Source organism: Macaca nemestrina, chromosome 2 (genome assembly GCF_043159975.1).
Source record: "Macaca nemestrina isolate mMacNem1 chromosome 2, mMacNem.hap1, whole genome shotgun sequence".
NCBI classification, from domain to species: domain Eukaryota; kingdom Metazoa; phylum Chordata; class Mammalia; order Primates; family Cercopithecidae; genus Macaca; species Macaca nemestrina.
In genome coordinates this window covers 160,313,950-160,334,212 of record NC_092126.1, presented here as the reverse complement: position 1 = coordinate 160,334,212, position 20,263 = coordinate 160,313,950, and the positions used below count along the sequence as shown (strand labels likewise).

Sequence of the window (20,263 nt, the reverse complement as noted above, 5' to 3'; positions counted from 1 at the left end):
TGGCTATTTTTGGTAATAGTTGCTTAGAACAGTTTCTTCACCATTAAACTGTATGACAAAGAGCCAGGCTATTTGTGAGGCTGGGATTTTTTTCCTTTCAATAATAAAAGGAATTGCAAAGCTAGTCCTCATTCTTGTTAAAGGGAACAGAAAAACACAGCAGTATTTTTGGAATGCTGTGTAACAGTAGGTCTCTTAATTATACCAATGCTAATTCGTCCAGGCTAAGGCTTATATTAACATAGTACACATAATTGCCACAAAATATGACAATGACAAATTGGAAAGCCCTGGTCTCCCATTACCATGCTAACATTGTAAAAGTTGTGTTTTCTGAGTAGCCTGTACTATTAACTTTACCATCTGTTCCTCAGTTTCAGTTGCAATACTTTTTTCATAAATGAAAAAGCCAACCTCTGAAGCTGAATAGGCTCTACACGAGGAGAGAGGTGGTCTAACCTCTATGCTGGGAACATCTAGACCGTAATCAGACAGCATTTAGAAGGGAAGTGTTCCCCTTTGGAACAAAGACCACACTCTTAGGCTGTGGTGATGATCTGAGAGCGAGCCGGCAGGCTCAGATGGGGAGCACATCACTGCTGCAGGCACCATGATCAAGAGGTCACTGGGAAAAGTAACTAGGACATACCCAGCACCGGAGGCCTAGAGCTAGATCAGCTGTGACCCAGCAGAGGACACCCCAAGGCAGTGTCCTTCCCACCACTTCTTACTGCCAGCCTGAGTGAGGGGGGCCGTTCCTGGGATTCCTGTGTTTGGAAGCATTTTCAGGATGAAGTACTTGAACTTCACCACATCTTGCTTTAATATAAGATCAACAGTGCTGGGCAACAGGATCTCCCCACTGAACTTCTGTTAGAAAAGTTACACTAACAGACTGGGCGTGGTGGCTCATGCCTGTAATCCCAGCACTTTGGGAGGCTGAGGTGGGTGGACCACCTGAGGTCATGAGTTCGAAACCAGCATGGTCAACATGGTGAAACCCTGTCTCTACTAAAAATACAAAAAATTAGCCGGGTGTGGTGGTGGGCGCCTGTAATCCCAGCTACTTGGGAGGCTGAGGAAGAAACATCGTTTGAACCTGGAAGGTGGAGGTTGCAGTGAGCCGAGATTGTGCCTTTGCACTCTAGCCTGGGCAACAGCAGCGAAACTCTGTCTCAAAACAAAAAAAGAAAAGTTACACTAACAAAACCCCAGCTTGTTATAAGACAAGGGTCCTGAACCCTGTGCTGTTAATATCTCAGATTCTCTGGTCACTTGCATGAGGAACCCCTTGTCCCTCTGCAGCCAGCTTGCAGACTGGCTTAGCCTGAAGACTGACTGGCAGGGAAGGACTTTTTGGAAACCTCTTAATATAGTCTGTCTTTCCTGTAAGTGCAGAACCATTATGAATAGCAGAATTAGATTTTAAAATTGTTAAAGAGCTGGAGTCCGTAATTGAACTGAAATTCTCCCATATTCCTGAAACACCACATTCAGGCCTACTGACTATGAAAAATCATTGCACTCACTGGTAGGTATTTCAAATCCAGGCAGAGCACACATCAGTTTATTTTGAAATGCAACACAGATCAGTATTTTATGAATACAACTTATTACCACATTAACATTATCAGGTAAAAACAGCTTTCAAATGCATGCATAGAAAGTTAAGCATAGTCTCTGGACTCCTTATTTCTAAATATACAAAAAATACATTTAAATTATATAATTTTAGTGAATCAAAGACTTATAAAATTACAATTTTGGTTTTCACAACATAGAAAAAATACAAAAATGACTATATATACGGTTGTATAATTTTTTACCCAAATTTCAAAGGAGCAGTATGTATTGAATTTAATGTTTTATCTGAAACTCAGAACTGCAAGTAATTTGCAGGCTGGACCACATCAATGCCAACCTTTTATTATAAATGAATAACCAAAAAAATAAGTGAAAAATGAGGGCATGATCTCTTCTTATACCTCTTCAACTCTCCAGCACCTAAACCTTTCCTGTCAGAAGTCTGCTCTGGAGACAGTTTTTCATCTGCAAGGCCAGTACTTTATTCCATGACTAACTCTCCATGGTGCCTCTAGGTAACGGTTGGTACATGTTAAATGAATGAGCCCAACCTCAGTAAACATAACGCAGCAAGATGCAGATTAGCAGTCTTTGCCGACAAAAGCACTACTGCGGACCTCAAAGAATTCTCTCTGTCAGAAGAAGGCCCCCACGGAGGGGATCTGAAACACACAATCAAGTGGGTAGTTGGGAAGATGATGCCTTTGACTATGCCCTGAAATGAAACCGCTAAGTCTGACAAAATACCCACAAAAACATGACATTCCTTGTTCACACTTTATTAAGAAGGTGTGACATTTGGTGGTGTGGTTGTTCTCAATTTATAAAAGAATAAATGACTTCAAAGGAGAAATGAATTCATGTTAGGGATAAAGAAACCAGTTAGAGAGGTTATTGAAGGACACAGTGACATGCCTTACTTATCTGCCATAAGTATTCTAAATGTTGATGTACAAAAATACACACTGGGGTTGAGACCCTTTTTGAAAAGGGAGCTGTGTGCTGTGTTCTCATTGCCAAAGTTCAATTCAATGCAACAGCACTGTTTGCAACAGAATGTTTTTCATAAGTAGTGACAAATTATAATAAAGCGGCCCAAATAAAACCCCCAGTCCAGCAACCCTGGAAAAGCTGCATTTTTCATCCTGACTTCTAGAATTTTCCCCAAAACAACTGAAAAAATCTAACAGAATAAAGTAATATGACAAATATAACCCAAGTTGATTCTATTTTATAGTAGAAATACGTTATGGAAGAATAAAACGAGAGAAAAGGCATGAAAAAATCTTTCCCACATATTTTGTCTATCAAATACAAGAATAGATTCTAATCTCAACACGCCCAAGTTGAGTGCTGACTTTAAGAAGCAGAATTTTAAAGTTCAATTGAAAAATAATTTATTACACACCTGCCTGCATTAAATTTTCAAACTTCTATAAAAATAAGCACTTAAAAATTTAGTTTTCCAGGGGCCGGGCACAATGGCTCACGCCTGTAATCCCAGCACTTTGGGAGGCCGAGGCGGGCAGATCATGAGGTCAGGAGATCGAGACCATCCTGGCTAACACGGTGAAACCCCGTCTCTACTAAAAATACAAAAAAAAATTAGACGGGTGTGGTGGCACACACCTGTAGTCCCAGCTACTCGGGAGGCTGAGGCAGGAGGATGGCATGAACCCGGGAGGTGGAGCTTGCAGTGAGCCGAGATCACGCCACTGCACTCCAGCCTGGGCAACAGAGTGAGACTCCGTCTCAAAAGAGAAAAAAAAAAATTTAGTTTTCCAGTATGAGTTTTCTGATATTTGCAATTATACTTTAAATGACAACTACTCAATAAGCTAAACTTTTAAAGTCTTAAAGTTCAACATCAACCCCCCCCCCAAAAAAAAAAAAAAAAAAGCTGCAGGGGGTGGGGGAGGAAAAAAGGCTCCATAAAGATACTGTGCTATTTAATACTTAATGGACGTCTAAACTCGGGCTTTCACATTTTCATCCAACTCTTTCTTTCTTATTTTTTTTTTTTCAGTTTACCTACAGTTGCAATACCAGCCCTTTCTTGAGGAGTTTTAAACGCATGGTTGAGCAATTAAATCATATGAGGATGTGACATGGATGAGATAATGTCGGTAGGACCAAACTATTTCTTGGCTGCTCCAACATGCGGAGATGATACTGCTTTTAGCTCATGATGGCCCAAGTGGAATGTTTTACTGCCTATGGACTTATAGCTTGGTGGAAATTAACATAGGACCTTAATTAGCAAAAGTATCCAAACAGAAGAGCGAATGAAAATTAAAAAATAAAACAATAATGGTGTATAAACCTATTCCTGAATGTTTTCTGACTACCTTTCTAAAGCAACACGTTCCATGTGCTTTCAGTAACAGAGCCTCCATTCCTACGTGGCTGGATCAGCTTCCTCAGGGTCATCAGTGCATCAGTGAGAATAGCTACTGGCAAACACGTTACTCAGAGGTGTTCTGAGAACAGTGCTGTGAAAAGGACTTGTCGCTTATGAGCTATTGAGCTCCCCCTTTCTGAGACCTGTCATTTTGTTAAGATATGATTGAGGCTGAGCTCCAGATAAGATATATTCTTTACGGTATACACATACTTATTAGATTCAAGCACGTTTCTTAGTGGCAGGCAGTAATGACTCAATTTAAAACAAACAAAAGGGTTCTAAGTTGTTTTCTGATTATAGGCACTACCCCGAAGCTTCATAGGCATATACATTTTATAATTCATTCATTAGATACGAGGGGATAGGTCCCAGCCATAACTTCAGAGCATTCCAGAGAACAGAGTTTGCCGCTTCAAAAATACAAATAGTTTCCAGCATGCAGTCAAGCACTTTGACAAGGGAATGCTAAACACACTGCAGACTGAAACATAACTATACTGCAAGCTGGGCTATTCGGTTGGTACGACTTCATTATTCAGACTGTAACTCTCAAGTACTTAGTGTTACAGGTCTTTACTGATCAGATACATGAAGGACACAGAAGGACATAAAATGTCAAATCCCTTTCTAGTGCCATCATAAATATTAGGAACTTCTGGTTGAAAGAGCATGCTGAGATGAACTGGCCAGGGTGTTTTATGTAACAATCTTTTTCTAAAATAAAATCTCAGGCCCACGTGACACTGGATTTTTGTTTTAGTTTTGTTTGAATATTTTAAAAATAGTTCTTACTTATTTTCTATGAAACGTATTGGGAACTCAAAAAGTCTGCAGCATTTTTTGATCATTGAAAAGTTTGTTTTGGTGGGAGGTGCAGAAAGCAGGAACTATTCAAATTTCTTGTGCTCTTCAGTATGAGAAAGGATCTTTCTTCTCTGGTGTATCATGTGGAAATACAACTGGGGAAAAACTGAAAAGAAAAGAAAAGTTGGTTAAGAGGATGGTTTAAAATTCCATGCTCTATTTAAAGCATATGAACTTGAGGTCCTCTCTAACCCTCTGACTAATTTCTCATCCAGCAACCAAGGAAGGTAACAAAGTGGGCTTGGGGAAAGGGAGAAAAAACACAGAGAGACTTACCATCTTTCTTTTCCTGCTTTAGCTGAGGGAAAAAGTGGTGTGGAATACAGTGACAGACACTATTGTCACTATCATGAGCTATCTCGATACCACACAGCAGCCAAATAATATTCTTTCATGTATTATCTCCACATTTATTCTGACTAACTTCACAACAACCAGGTGAAGAATTCTAGTGATGAAGTTATTATTCCTATTTCAAAGAGGAGGAATTTGAGCTCCAGAGAGGGTGAGCAACTTGCCTGGGGTCTCAGAGTAAGTCCCAGACAGAATTGGGACCAGGCTCTTGGCTCCTGACCCTCAGCCTAGCCCCATCTGGTCCCAGGACAGGTGGTTCTTTGGGAAGAACAACCTCTCTTGGGAAGTAGTTTTGGGTAAAGACTTGAGGAGGAGGAGGAGGAATGCCACATTTGCTTTGAACACAACTAAGCCAGGTTTGGATGTTAAAAAAAAAAAAAAAAAAGGCCTTATGAAATGCAAGCCAGTGTCTTAGGCACTGGGGATTCTTCTGTTCTTGGTCATTTCACAGAATACTTCAAAAAGCACTGGTTCTCAAATGAATGGGGTGGTACTGCCTCCCTCAGAACTATTTGGAACTATTTCGATAGTTTGACTATTTGGAAATAAGGGAGAAAGGGAAAGGGTACTGGCAGTTGGCATATGAGACCAGGGATGCTAAAACATGCCACAATGTATGACAGTACCCACTACTAAGAAGTATCCCACCCAAAATGCCTATAGTGTCCCTCTAGGAAATACCAGTTTCAGCCACCCAGACTTCACAGGTTACTGTGTGTAAACAACTCCAGGTGAAATGCTCTTTGTTGTACAATACCCTTCCTCTCCTCATCTCTCCAACAGCTCCAATCTTTATTTTATTGATATTACTTTTTTAGACAGGGTCTTGCTTTGTCACCCAGGCTGGTGTGCAGTGCTGTGATCTTGGCTCATGGCCTGGACCTCCTGGGTTCAGTCAATCCTCCCGACTCAGCCTCCTGAGTAGCTGGGACTACAGGTGCACACCACTTCACATCTGACTAATTTTGCATTTTTTGTAGAGATGGGATCTCCCTATGTTGCCCAGGCTTGTCTGGAACCCCTGGGGTCAAGGGGTGTGCCCACCTCAGCCTCCCAAAGTGCTAAGACTATAGGCATGAGCTACCAAGCCCAGCCCAGTCTCTCTTTTTCAGACGCATATTTTTGGAAGATAATTTCTACTACTCCCAACTCTCTCCTGACAAGTTTCTTCCTTTTTAAATGGGTTCCAAGCTGGCCAAATTTCAAATGATCCTCCCAAAGCACGCCAGGACACCAGTGCATGTGTGACAAAGATCTGCCAACCTGCAGAGGAGGCAGCATGTGGAACAGGGCTGCCGTCCACGCCATTGCTACTGCCAGGCAGGACGCTGTTCACAGGAAAGACCTCACTTAAACATGTAATTCAACAGGCAGAGAACTATTTTGGCATGAAAGCCAGAAAATCTGACAAGCTCTATAATCTAAAAACTGGAAGTCAAGATATAATTAAACCATAAGGAATGTTAATTGTAATCATTTAAAAATGTGGGGCCAGTCCCATTTCTATAGATTTTCTGTAGCGAAGGGAAACTGTGAGCTGGGCATGCTCAAAACCTTCCACTGGTTGCATTTGTGTTCACACAACCGGCAGCTGCAGCCTCACAGCTGGCTCAGATGGCCCGGGGGAGAATAATGACTTGGAAGTTATGCATTAAGCCCTTGGTGGCAGTTCAAGGAAGGAGATGGCCATGCAGACCTTCATTTCCATGGGCAGGGCCTGCCACCTACCAGAGGGGTCAGATGATGGTGCTTTCACTCCTTTACATCTCCCAGAGATTCCTCAGTACCCAGAAAAAGGAATGTGGATGGGAGGCCAAGGGCCTAGGGTGCCTGGCCTATTCTCCACAGTTCAGGCAGTGGCCTTCTGGCTGACCAAAACTGTGATTCTGTCTCCATCTGAATCACCTACATGTTCAGACTGAACCCGACCATGACACTGAAAGCTTTCCAGATGCATGGCTGCTACTTTTAACAACATGAGCTACACTGAGGAATAATAGCACTGAAAAAACCCCTCAACCTGAGAACAGGCTATTGAGAATTCCACCTTCTGTTCTCCCAGTTCAGGGGACACAGAATGGGGACACTGCTGGGCACGTGTGTGTGTCGGTCCCTGTGTGTGGGGGGTCAGCGGGGTGTGGGTGCTGCTGGGCCCTCCTTTCTTTAAGAAGATGGCCAGCCCTCTTGGGGCTCTCTTCCCCTCTGGGGAGAGAACTGTGGAGGGCGAGAGCACCAGATACCCTCTCTGCCTGGGCCAAGTCTCCTTGGTTGCTCTAAAAATCAGAGGTGCTCTAAAAAGCATATGAACTTGAGGTCCTCTCTAACCCTCTGACTAATTTCTCATCCAGCAACCAAGGAAGGTAACAACCAAGGAAGGTTACGGTTACTGACAACCCGGAAAGTGCCAGCTTCTCCAGGTCCTCACCCCTCATCAATGTATCTTGCCCTTTTTTGGCTCCCTCCCCCATAACCAATTTTCACCAATTTGGGGGTGGAATGTAAACAGGCCGTAGACATCTACTGAGTCCTGCAGGGACTGTGTTGTACTAATCCTGTATATATTGCAACTACAGCAGAATAGGACAGGAGCACCTGGCCAAGGCACCCCAATATGAGGAAACTCCTGGGGCCAAGTCTCATGAGCCACAATTTAGGCTATGTGTGCAACAACGCAACAATGGATGAGGCCCATGAAAAGGAGGTGTTACTTTATATAATACATGTGTATCATCAACTTGCCATTAAAGATTAAAAGAACACTACCTTGTAGAAAGAAAACCAAATTTGTTAAAGGAGACTGCATGTCAACAGCAACCTCCTAATTCTGCATTTTCTTCTGATAAATATAAAGCTTTGGAAAGTTGGAAACGTGCAGCTGGCCAGAATGAACTGTACACTCTGGCCTCAACAGTAACAACCTGAACCCCTGAGGACATCCAGAGCTGCTGGCTCAGGCCAGAGCACAGTGAGGCCAGCAGGCACCAGGTGACTCGCATCAGGAGAGGTGGTCTGTGTGCCATCTTGAACCTGGGGGAGGAGTCCGAGGTTTGCAGGGAATCTTTTAATCATTATTTGAGATCCACCCTTTTCCCTGGTCTACAAGAGGTAAGCTGCCTTAGAAAAAGAAATTATGTTAGACTTTAACTGAGCCAAGTTCTCTTACCAAAAGGAGGCTGGGACTGCAAGGGGGAATTACTTAAGGTAAAGAAAGCAGACTTCTGTTGGGAGGAGAGTCCTTTCCTACTCTCTAAAACAGGGGTACCCAACCCCTACCTGTTGGAACCGAGCTGCACAGCGGGAGGTGAGTGGTGGGCAAATGAGCATTACTGCCTGAGCTCTGCCTCCTGTCAGACCGGCTGTGGCTTTGGATTCTCACAGTGTGAACCCTGTTGTAAACTGCACATTCAAGGGATCTAGGTTATATGTTTCTTATGAGAATCTAATGCCTGATGATCTAAGGTAGAACAGTTTCATCCTGAAACCATCCCCTGCACCGCCCAGGGAAAAACTGTCTTCCATGAAACTGGTCCCTGGTGCCAAAAAGGTTGTGGGGACTGCTGCTCTAGAAGACAACTGGCTCTGGGGTCAGTGTCTTCTCTTTCCTCTATCTCTTTCAAGACCAAGATGAAAAGCTCACAGCAGTGGGTTTCCCTCAGGAACGCTATCGTCATGGAGGCCGCATGTGGTACCCAGGCACTGTCACTACACCAAGAGCTCAGAAGGAAGAGGCAAAGCTCAGCACTGGTTGGCTACCAGAGCACAAAGAGACAAACATGCAGACAGATGGAGGCTGCCCTGGGGAGTAGTTCCTGGAAGGAAGCCCTGCTTCCTAGAGAGGTTGGAAGTCTTGCAGGAACTCTCAGGTAGGAACTCCTAGATTTTTGTCAATGTGGAAGCAGCTTGTTATGGATCTGATTTCATAAAAACCTCCCTGCCCCTCTCCCAGTCACCCAGTATGGTACATGTCTCCTATTCATTTGACCATGGTGAATTCAAATAAAGCCTGTGGTGCCCACTGGGATAATATGTGTTAGTTACTCTGAGTGTGGTAAAACTGCAACTGTGAACTGCTGCTCTAGAGACTGGAAAATGAAACTCTTAAAAAAAACAAAATTAGAAAGGTGAAAAACGATTAGTTAATTTTTATTACTTAAACATTTAGATGATTTCACATTTATCGTCTGTTGGAAAATCAACTACTTTTTATATTTGAAGAGAGATGGCCTCTGGTTGCTATGATTCTAGCACTAGAGAGGAGGACTCGATCATGAATAAAGAGTGGAAAATGAATCATGAAGCAGAACTGTATCCAAGAATTTCTGCAAGATAAACACTCACATGAAATCAAGATGTAGTTTTTTTCTCACAAAGCATGAAATGCAATTTTCCACAGAGGGACACAAGCATGTCACTTTGTTAGGATGATTCATTCTGGTGATGCCGTGGAATGAAGAGAAGTCCAACCCTGTCTGAATTTAACCTGGGGTTTAGGGAAGAATATAGCATCTTTTCTAGATTAAAATAAGATTCAGAGTTACAATGGTTATAGAAATAGCTAAATGAGAAGAACCACTAACATGGTATGTCCTTGGTTAGAAGAAGATCTTTTGGTATGTAGAAATCAATCATAGGATTTATAATTGAACATCAGAATTCCGGCATAGGACTAAACTCTTCCTCCTCAGAAAGTAGGGCTCACTTCACAGAGACATCAAACGTGTCTTTTTCTCTGTCACTGAATACACTGACAGGCACATTTGATTATCCATATACTTAAATCTTCAGCAGTACTATTAAAATAATTAAAAACCATCTTGAAGAGAACACTGTGTCCCAATCAGTGCTCAACAAGAAAATGAAAAATGTGGAAAAAAAAAATCTATTATTATTTTGTTATGTTTCTAGTTAACTATCAATCAATTCAAAATGAAGTTAAATGTCTATTTCCATATAGTAACCAATGCAAAAGTCTTTTTACCATGTTTTTCAAATACCGTAACAAGCAGTTCTTAAGAGAGAGAAAACTACAATCAAGGTAAGGTCTTTAATGGCTTTTTTGTTTTCCATTCAGTACTTTCCCCAATATATACTTAACCTAGCCTGGTACTCAGTTTCAAACCACATGCTGAGAAGGGCTGCATTTTGGCAACTGTATTGAGAAGGGTTCATCTTTATTCAATTACTACTGGAAAAAATTCCCTTTGATAGTCAGCATTCAAAAAAACCAAGAAGAATTCCCAATAAATGAGATTTACATTTACTTGGATATAGTGCAAAAACAGTCAAAGATATTTAACTCTAGTTATTGTAGAGCCAAATTTTAAAACATAATTAAATATATGCATAACTGTTTACTTACTTGGAATGTAGGAGATCATTATTAGAATCAGGAATGCATGGTAGTCAAAAGAGAAATTGTATTTGTTGGGTAAACTGATGGAATACAGGCCAGCTTGTCTGACAAAGGGCAGAGCTGCGTATATTGTGAGCAGTTCTCCTGACACTCCCATTGGGTACAGCACAATGAAAAGTGTGTACCTAAAGCAAAACAAAATATTCATTACTGAGGCTCAAAGTCAGCTTTAGGAGGAAGCTGCACTTCCCACCCTTCTAATCAGTCCTGGTCTTTTAGAAAATGATTGTTTATACATTTTCCTGTTTACCTGCTATTCAGATTCAGGTTTTACAAGCCAGTTTTTGAAACCAGCCTACAGCAGGTATATGTTTCCAAATGGTCTAACGACAAAATAAAGTCTGTTCAGGCAGCCTCAAAATTTGGTCTGACGAAATAAACAACTCTTCAAAATTATGCTCTAAAATAACTAAAGTGATGCCAAATGCTGGTAAAGTAGGGGAACTGAGTCATGGTTTATATTGAAGGGTCCTGCCCTGTGGGTCTTGGGATGGGGTTGGGGTGGTGGTGGCAGAGGTGTTGGAACATGTGGTCTAGGAATTCCACACCACACGCAAAGACTGAACAACAACAAAAATAGCACAAACATCTGTATACTGCTACTATTTTTCAAATGTTTGTACGTGCTATTGTGAAAAATTAAATACATGCAATTAAAAAAATTTAAAATTCATAATAGCTTTTGGTTACTATGTAATTTTCCAATCAAAACACCCCACAATTACGATTATCGTCACATGGGAGGGGAATCTGCATAATTTTTCTCTCTTTAAAAATGAGTTCTCCACATTCCTCAAAGAATTCAGAGAGCAGTCACTGCCCTATGGAACTGTAAGCCGCTGTAAGTATTGCTAAAGGAATCATCAGCTCAGACTTTCAACAGCCTTTGGCTGTTTGTGGCTCACAATGTGCAACAGACTACAAACTTCTGTGTACAGGAATTGTGTTGAAGATCTCTGAAGTGGAAGGGAAGACATATTCCCCACTGCCAATTTTAGCCACACTAAGTAGGATGGTGGAAAAAAATCTTTCAGAGGCCGTGGAGAACAGTGAACGAAAGAATCTTTCTCCAACAGTAAAATCAGGGCTTGGTCAACAGACTTCCCTAACAATCAGGGTAAACAGCTTTCACAGTGGCTGTCCAGGTTGGTTAGTAACTGCTCTGTTTCCCATTCTTCCCCTTTCCTAATAAAAATGTTCATTGCAAATGAGAAAAACAATAAAAATAACGAAGGAGTTCCCATACTCGAAATGTTGGAAACAATCGGATTATGTCCCTAATTTAATTACTGAACTCATAAATAGTCTAGGAACCACTGCTTTCCTTCCACCAAATAAGACGTTTCAGCTCCAGGGACAACTGGATCCTTGTGCTTTGTCACTCTCCCTCAAAGTCTTTCCCAGCTCAGGAAACTGCCTACAACTGTCTCATGGACTCATTAAGGTAAGCAGATGAACTACTAGCCTTTTACCAAAGTCATCATTACTTGTAAAAACAAAGCAAAATAACAGCGATACACTAAAACTGCCATGTAATGCTTGTTATTACCTAAAAATTAATTTAAGAGTCACAGCTTCTTGGCAAAATTGAGACTAGGAGAATAGGACTCGGTTCAAAAACACTCATCACAATGGCAGAAGCTCATCAGTAAAATGTGATGATATGGACAAAAAAGGGATGTTACAGCAAATCTCTATTGATTGCTACTTGGTGATGAAATTTTTTTTTTTTTTTTTTTTTTTTTTTGAGATGGAGTCTTGCTCTGTCGCCCAGGCTGGAGTGCAGTGGCCGGATCTCAGCTCACTGCAAGCTCCACCTCCCGGGTTTACGCCATTCTCCTGCCTCAGCCTCCCGAGAAGCTGGGACTACAGGTGCCCACCACCGCGCCTGGCTAATTTTTTTTGTATTTTTTAGTAGAGACGGGGTTTCACCGTGTTAGCCAGGATGGTCTCGATCTCCTGACCTCGTGATCCGCCCGTCTCGGCCTCCCAAAGTGCTGGGATTACAGGCTTGAGCCACCGCGCCCGGCCAGTGATGAAATTTTTTTAAAAAAGAAAATACTGTATAATTTAATTGAAAAGAACTGAGTCCAATTAAAATAATTTAAGTAAAATATAAAAACCTTAAAACAGTATTTCCGTTAGTCAAAGTTAAGTACAGAGTCCTATTCTGATGAAATCTACAGACAAGATTTCTACCCAACCCCTGTATCAATTTTATTTTTAGAAACTTGGAGGCAATATTTAGGCAATAAAAGGTAAATGCAATGACAGACCATTTCAAAAGTGAGCCTTCATTCCATGTGCTTTTTTACCTGGCCCATTTGATGAGGTAAGGCAGATGGTTTAACAGACTGAATGTATAAAAGGAGTAACGGATGATTTCTGTGATCGTCCAGGCAATAACAAACAGGAGGACACTGTCTTCACTCTGTACCTGAAGGAAGAGGAAAACAAAAGAAAAAAACCACACAGATAACGTTAATGAAGACAGTGTGCAGCACCCGGCAGAGCCAGGGAGTGAGTCGGCACAGCTGCTGGTCTCTATCCTCAGGGCCCCTGTACAGCAGAAAGAGCTTGTGTGTAAAGGAGCTGGGGCCTAGGATGACAGCTGTGTACATTCCAGAGATGAGGGCCAAGTGCGAAGGGCCTCAGTCACCAGGAGCGAGAGCAGCAGGGCAGGGTAACAAACACGAGAGGTGGGAGTTTTGCAGGTTTGCCAGCCTCATGCGGAGAATGTGGACTGATGTCAGTGGGAGCCAACAGCAGTTAGGTAAGGAAGGTGGGAGGGCAAAGTGGTGGAGAGCTTGGGATCCATTACCAAGAATTTTTCTTGATTTGCGTGACAGCTGCGAACTCAAGACAATTTCAGAAAAGGGGAATGTAAGGATTAAAGCACAACTGGGCTGGGTGCAATGGCTCACGCTTGTAATCCCAGCACTTTGGGAGGCTGAGGTGGGTGGATCACATGAGGTCAGAAGTTTGAGACCAGCCTGGCCAACATGGCGACACCCTGTTTCTACTAAAAATACAAAAAATTAGCCAAGTGTGGTGGCATGTGCCTGTAATCCCAGTTACTCAGGAGGCTCAGGCAGGAGAATTGCTTGAACCCGGGAGGCGGAGGCTGCAGTACGCCACTGCACCACAGCCTGGGTGACAGAGTGAGACTGTCTCAAAAAAAAAAAAAAAAAAAAAAGCACAACTGAAGATGAGGCTAGCTCACAGAGCCAGAAGAATTCCAGTGAGGGGAGGGCTGGGGACCATCTGCAAGGCAAGGGCCCATTTATTTCCTCCCATTAGAGACTTCTTCCCCCAGAGGAGGCCTGCATTAACTCCTCTATGATTAGGGAAGCTTCCACACTGTTCCCAGGAGGCAGTTAGAGCCAGAGAGCTTTGAAATCTCCAGCCTCCTCTGAAGTTGCTTTTATGCTGAAAAAAACAATAAAGGTTTAAAAGAGCCCCTAGGTGATTTTTAAGGAGGTTTTCTCTTGTATTGAAAATTTACTGCTGTGGCTTTAACTTTCAGCACCTCCCCCAACCCCTTCCCAGCTGGGTTTGTAATGAACTTTTGTGCTTGAAAATCAACAAGAAATACCCTTGCACCCTAATTCATATTAGTTTCCATATATCCAAAAAAACAAAAAAACAGTCCAAGAGTCGGACATAAATAAGAAATCCCACCCCATAAACCGAACAAATCTTGACAAGATGGACTTTCTGTCCCATTCCTAATACTTAATACAGCGAGGGAATGGCATTCTAGCCTTAACTTTTGCTTCTTTCCATTTGCAATGTTAATAGTTTTTAGCACTTATATTCTTCCTCAGAAAGTGTACATGGAGCGATCCACCTACACAATGAAATAAGTAGTCATTTACATATCTATTAACTAAATTGCTCTGACAAAGAATTTCATAAATGCAGTCACTATTCTCTAAAAATAATAAGAATTTCATACTGTCAAGAGCAAGAGTACTTTCTGTTTTCCTGGTGCTCTCATATTAGCCAAAGTAAAGCAAAAGCCAAACACCTCTAAAGCTTTCATGGAGAGATTTTTCAGTCTGTCTCCAAATCCTTACTTGAATCCATCTATAACAAAATATAATATAAATATAAAAGCACACTTTGCTTTTTGATGTATTTTATAATCCTCCCTAAGGAGATATGTTTTTACAGTTATGAGTGGAAGCCTTGCCTAAAGAGCTCTGGGTTATAATAGGAAGTTCCTTTAATATTTTGTACTGTAAACATCTTGAAAGCAGGGAACGTGTTTTATTCATCTTCTGTTTTCCAAAAACACTGTGCTTTTCACAAGTAAGAGCTCAATAAATAATTGCGGAGTAAATGAATTCAGTCCTAATTGGGTTACTCCGAGACTCAGTTGCCTTCTTTAGGGTGCCTGATAGTTTCTGTGTAGTCTTAGTGACCTTCAAATAGGCAAAAACAAACAAACAAAACTTGAAACCCCCCCAAACCTCCTGCTTTGACCCAGCCTAGAGGTTGGTTATTATTCACCTCCCATCCATCCCCAAGTTAGATCTTAGCCAAAATAACTATGACAAACTCAGACTAAGTATGAAAGCAGTCTGTTCCCAGAGTCTAGCTGTGAAGACGATGGCATAAGTCTTTTTTAAAATACTAGGGATGCAGGAAATGACCATTTTGTGCAAAATGATATCTTCCAATCAATAGGAAATGTAACATTGTTATCAAGAAGGGATTTGGATAAAGAGATTGACATTATGTGATTTATAGATAATTATAAACCAATAACACAAAACGGGCAGTTAAAACCAGTATGATCAATGAGACTTGAAGAGATATTTGTACACTCATGTTTATAGCAGCATTATTCACAACAGTCAAAAGGCAAAGAAACCCAGGTGTGTACTGATGGATGGATAAGCAAGATGTGGTCTATACATACAATGGAGTATTATTATATACATACAGTGGAGTATTATTCAGCCTTAAAAGGGAGGAAATTCTTACACATGCTGCAACATGGATGAACCCTGAAGACATCATGCTAAGTAAAATAAGCCAGTCACAAAAAGGTGAATACTGTGTGATTCTACTCATATGTGGTACCTAGGGTGAGGCAGAGACAAAAAGTAGAGACAGAAGGTTGCCAGCAGTTGGGAAGATGGGAAATAGAGAATTATTGTTTAATTGGTATGGAGTTCCAGTTTGGGAGGATTAAAAAGGTTCTGGAGATGGATGGTGATGATGGTTGTACAACAATGGGAAAGTATTTCTGCAACTGAACTATACACTTAAAAGTGGTAAAATGGTAAATGTTATATGTATTTTACCACAATAAAAAATAAATGAAAAAACCTTCCAAACAGCCCTCAGTAACATAAATTTAATAAGTCTAAATGTAATTACATGACTTAGCAACAACAAAATGACTCCAAATCAGAATGGAGAAGACCCACCTTATGAAATCAAGAGATCTGGAGTCTTTGGTGAACCATAAGCCTCACAGGAGCCAACAGGGTGTGAAATGGCTATTCAAACAAACAACACTCCAGGATTCAGCTACGTTAACAGTCTTATCCCAAGTACTACACTGTAAATAGATGAGACCCCACTTAGGGAACAGAGTCTGCTAGAAGAACTCCTCAACTAGCAGAGCTGACTTTGGAAACGGAAAGAGAGGGTAAGTACTTTAAAATATGTAAAAGGATACAAAGAGAGGGTAAGTACTTTAAAATATGTAAAAGGATACCATAAGCAAGAGGCAGATGGACACGAGACTAGTAAAACTGGCAGGGAGTAAAATGCTGGGTTCAACCTAAGAAAAACTGAGTAACAAACCAAGTGACTAATCACATAGGCCACCGCAAAAAAGTCGTGTGCTTGTAGGCCCTGGACACATCCCAACCAAGACTGCCCAGGAAGGTCCTACCAAGGACAGGGGGCTGAGCTGGCCTGGGGCGGCCAGGGCTGCTGCTGTTCTTTGGAAAGGTGTGTGCCCATGATCCCTCCACAGGCAAGGCGTGAAACGCTGGCTAATACTGACTTCCTTGCATGAGCTGAAATTTTTCTAGTTGGTGAAAAAAATGGGTAGAAGTTTTGATGTTTCTTAAAAATAATTTTTCTTTCATCCAAAAGGCCAGAGAGGAGAGAATAACTGACAAGCTCTCTTGTCATCATTACTGACTGCTGAGCATGTGAAATGTGAACAGTTCTCTGGCTATTATTCCCTGCTTGATGGCAAGGTCTTCAAGGGCCCAGGTCTCATCATTTGGCTTCCTCAGTCCCGACACAGGTCTGGACACAGGGATGTGTGGAATCAATGCCCCTTAAATCGGATGATAACTTATATTTTTCTTTTCCTCCCCATTATTTTTTCTTTCTTTTTTTGAGACTGGGTCTTGTTCTGTTACCCAGGCTGAAAGGCAGCAGCACAATCACAGCCCACCATAGCTTCAACTTTCAACCTCCCAGGACAGCCTCCTTGGGACTGATCCCCCCGCCTCAGTCTCAAGAGTAGCTGGGACTACAAGTGCGTGCCACCACACCCAGCTAATTTTTTTCTTATTTTTTTGTAGAAATGGGGTTTCACTGTGTTGCCCAGGCTGGTCTTGAACTCCTAGACTCAAGTGATACTCCCTCCTCGTCCTCCCAAGATGCTGAGATTACAAGTGTAAGCCACTATACCTGGCCACTTTTCTATTTTGAAAGCAACAATTGGGAACATTTTTATAGTAAGTGGGGAGCCTCCTTTCTATTAAGTGCCAGTGAGTCATCAATAGCCTCACAGGAGTAAGAAAAGCTAATTTAGCTTAGGAGGGGTTTTCTGAGGGGCAAAGGATTTGGATTATAAGAAGTTCTACTCAGCTGCTTTTTGAATTTATAACTAGAAACATATAAACATATGATTTTATTAATTATCAAGAATAAGAGGTTTATGGCTGAGGGGCTCATGCCTATAATCCCAGTGCTTTGGGAGGCTGAGGCAGGAGGATCACTTGAGGCCAGGAGCTGAGATCAGCCTGGACAGCATAGTGAGACTCCGTTTCTACAATAAAATTAAAAAGTAGCCAGGGTGGTGGTGCACACCTGTGGTCCTACCTACTTGGGAGGTGAGGTGGAAGGATTGCTTGAGCCCAGGAATTTGAAGTTAAAGTGAGCTATGATGGTGCCACTCAACTCCAGCCTGGGTGACGAGCAAGACCCTGTCTCTTAAAATAAGAAAAAAGGAGGTTTAATAAGTCTGCTTAAAGATTTTAATGCAAATGTTCGTAGAGTATTAGTCATAATTGAAAAGTGAAAACAACCCAAATATCCATCAACTGGTGAATGGATAAATGACATCTGATAGATATACCTGTACACTGGAATACTATTCAGCAACGTAAAGGGAAGAAATATTGACACATGCTACAACATAGACAAACCTCTAAAACATTATGCTGAAAGAAGCCAAATGCAAATCATCATACATTATATGATTCCATTTATATGAAATATTCAGAAAAGGCAAATCTAGAGACAGAAAGTAGATTAGTGGTTGCCAGGGGCTGGGAGTGGGAACTAATTATAAAAGGGCATAAGGTCTCCATGATGTGCTTATTTCACATTGCATCCCTATATCAAAACATCTCATGCACCCCATAAATACAGACACCTACTATGTACCCACAAAATTTTTAAAAAATAAAAAAAAATTTTTAAAAGGGTATGAGGGATCATATTGGGGTGATGGAAATGTTCTAAAGTTAGATTATGGTGACGGTTGCACAGCTTGGTACATTTACTAAAAACCATTTAATTACACACTTAACATGGCTGAATTTTGTAAATAATACTTCTGTAAAGTTATTTAATAAAAAAATATCTGGGAGGTTGAGATGAGAGGATAGCTTGAGCCCAGGAGTTCGAGACCAGTCTGTGCAACATAGTGAGACCCCCTCTCTTAAAAAAGGAAAAAAAAAGGAGTTTTCTTTAATACATATTATTGCCTTTTAAGAGAAAAGGGACATTTAGAGCAAAGAGGGAGAAGGGAGATGATGAAGATTTACCAAGGATTTCTAAGAAGAGGGAGACAAAAGCCAGGTTTAGGATAGGTTGCCAAAAATGCCATAAAGCCATGTTTCGAAGTTGCATGTTCAGAAAGATGGGCACAAATCGGGGAGTGGGTACCATGAAGCCCTTCCTGTTAGGGAATCTTCCTTTGCCTGGCATAGTGAGCTGTGTATTGGATACTCCACGCTGCAGACGGAAGGTTTCCACCCCCTGCTCTAAAGCGAGGGAGGAGGCGGCTGGGTGTAGGCGGCTTGTGTAATTTAGCCAAGGGAGTTTACATAGAAATTCAAGCTGGAGAAACAAATGGGTGCAAGAGAAAAACCTTTACACACAAATAGCATCATATGTTTGACTTTAAAAGGCACAGGGAGTATCAGTACATGAAAAGCTGTCATTTTTATTACAGTCAAAGAAAAACAGATGGTGCCACATAAGAAAACCACTATTGTAGAAACCCTATTCTTCTTAGCATTTGGGAACCCGCTGCTTACTGTGCTGGTTATTTCAAAGAAATTCTCTAACCAAGCTTTATGGCAAGCATTCTTTCCTCTTCTTAAAACCCCTTTCATTTGTGAAGAGATTTGGTAAGATCTAAGAGGGTAGGACTAGGGTTTGCTTTTGGAAAAACCGTACGTTTGTCTTAGTCTGCTCAGGCTGCCATAACAGAATACCATAGACTGGGGGGCTTAAACAAGAGAAAAGTATTTTCTCACAGTTATGGAGGTTGGAAGTCTGAGATCAGGATGGCAGCATGGTTGGTTTCTGGTGAGGGCTCTTTTCCTGACTTGCGGTCGGCCACCTTCTAGATGTGTCCTCACATAGTATCTTTTTTCATAAGGGTGCTAATCCCATCATGAGGGCTCCACCTCCTCATGATCTCATCTAAACTTATTTCCCAAAGGTCCCATTGTCAAATACCATTGCACTGGGGGTTAGGGTTTCAAGATATGAATTTTTTGTGGGAGGAGACACAATTCAGTCCATAGCAATGCTCTAGACTAGGTGTTGGCAAACTTCTTCTGTACAAGGCTAGTCAGTAAATAATTTAGGGAGGGTTTGTACCACATGTGGCTGTTGTAATATATTCATCACTGTTTTTTAAACCCTTTAAAAAATGCAAAAACTATTAGCTGGGCATGGTGGCGTGTGCCTATAGTCCCAGCTACTCAGAATCACCTGGGTCTAGAAAGTTAAGGCTGCAGTGAGCTGTGATCACACCATTGCACTCCAGCCTGGGCAACAGAGCAAGACACCGTTTCTAAAAAACAAAACAGGCCGGGCGCGGTGGCTCACGCCTGTAATCCCAGCACTTTGGGAGGCCGAGGTCGGTGGATCACCTGACGTCAGGAGTTCGAGATCAGCCTGGCCAACATGGTGAAACCCCGTCTCTACAAAAAATACATAAATTAGCCCAGCGATAGTGGCATGTGTCTGTTATCCCAGCTACTCTGGAGGCTGAGGCATGAGGATTGCTTGAACCCGGGAAACGGAGGTTGTGGTAAGCGGGGATGGTGCCACTGCACTCCAACCTGGCAACAAAGCGAGACTCTGTCTAAAAAAAAAAAAAACAAAAACAAAAACAAAACCCACCAACCAACAAAAAAAAT

General features: G+C 41.7%; 1 protein-coding gene across 4 annotated transcripts in view; it reads right to left on the bottom strand.

Annotated features, from left to right (window-relative positions):
* Positions 1 to 1,538: 1,538 nt before the first annotated feature.
* The window catches only part of LOC105470267 (3-hydroxyacyl-CoA dehydratase 2), a 96,557-nt gene continuing 77,832 nt past the window's right edge, over positions 1,539 to 20,263 (bottom strand). For all 4 annotated transcript variants that reach the window (XM_011722074.2, XM_071092342.1, XM_024789272.2 and 1 more), the window contains 3 exons: positions 12,935 to 13,056; positions 10,566 to 10,744; positions 1,539 to 4,958 (listed from right to left, as the gene is read on the bottom strand). In XM_011722074.2, the coding sequence (XP_011720376.1) occupies positions 4,876 to 4,958; positions 10,566 to 10,744; positions 12,935 to 13,056 (384 nt within the window). In that variant the 3' untranslated portion in view covers positions 1,539 to 4,875. The remainder of the gene's footprint in view (positions 4,959 to 10,565; positions 10,745 to 12,934; positions 13,057 to 20,263) is intronic.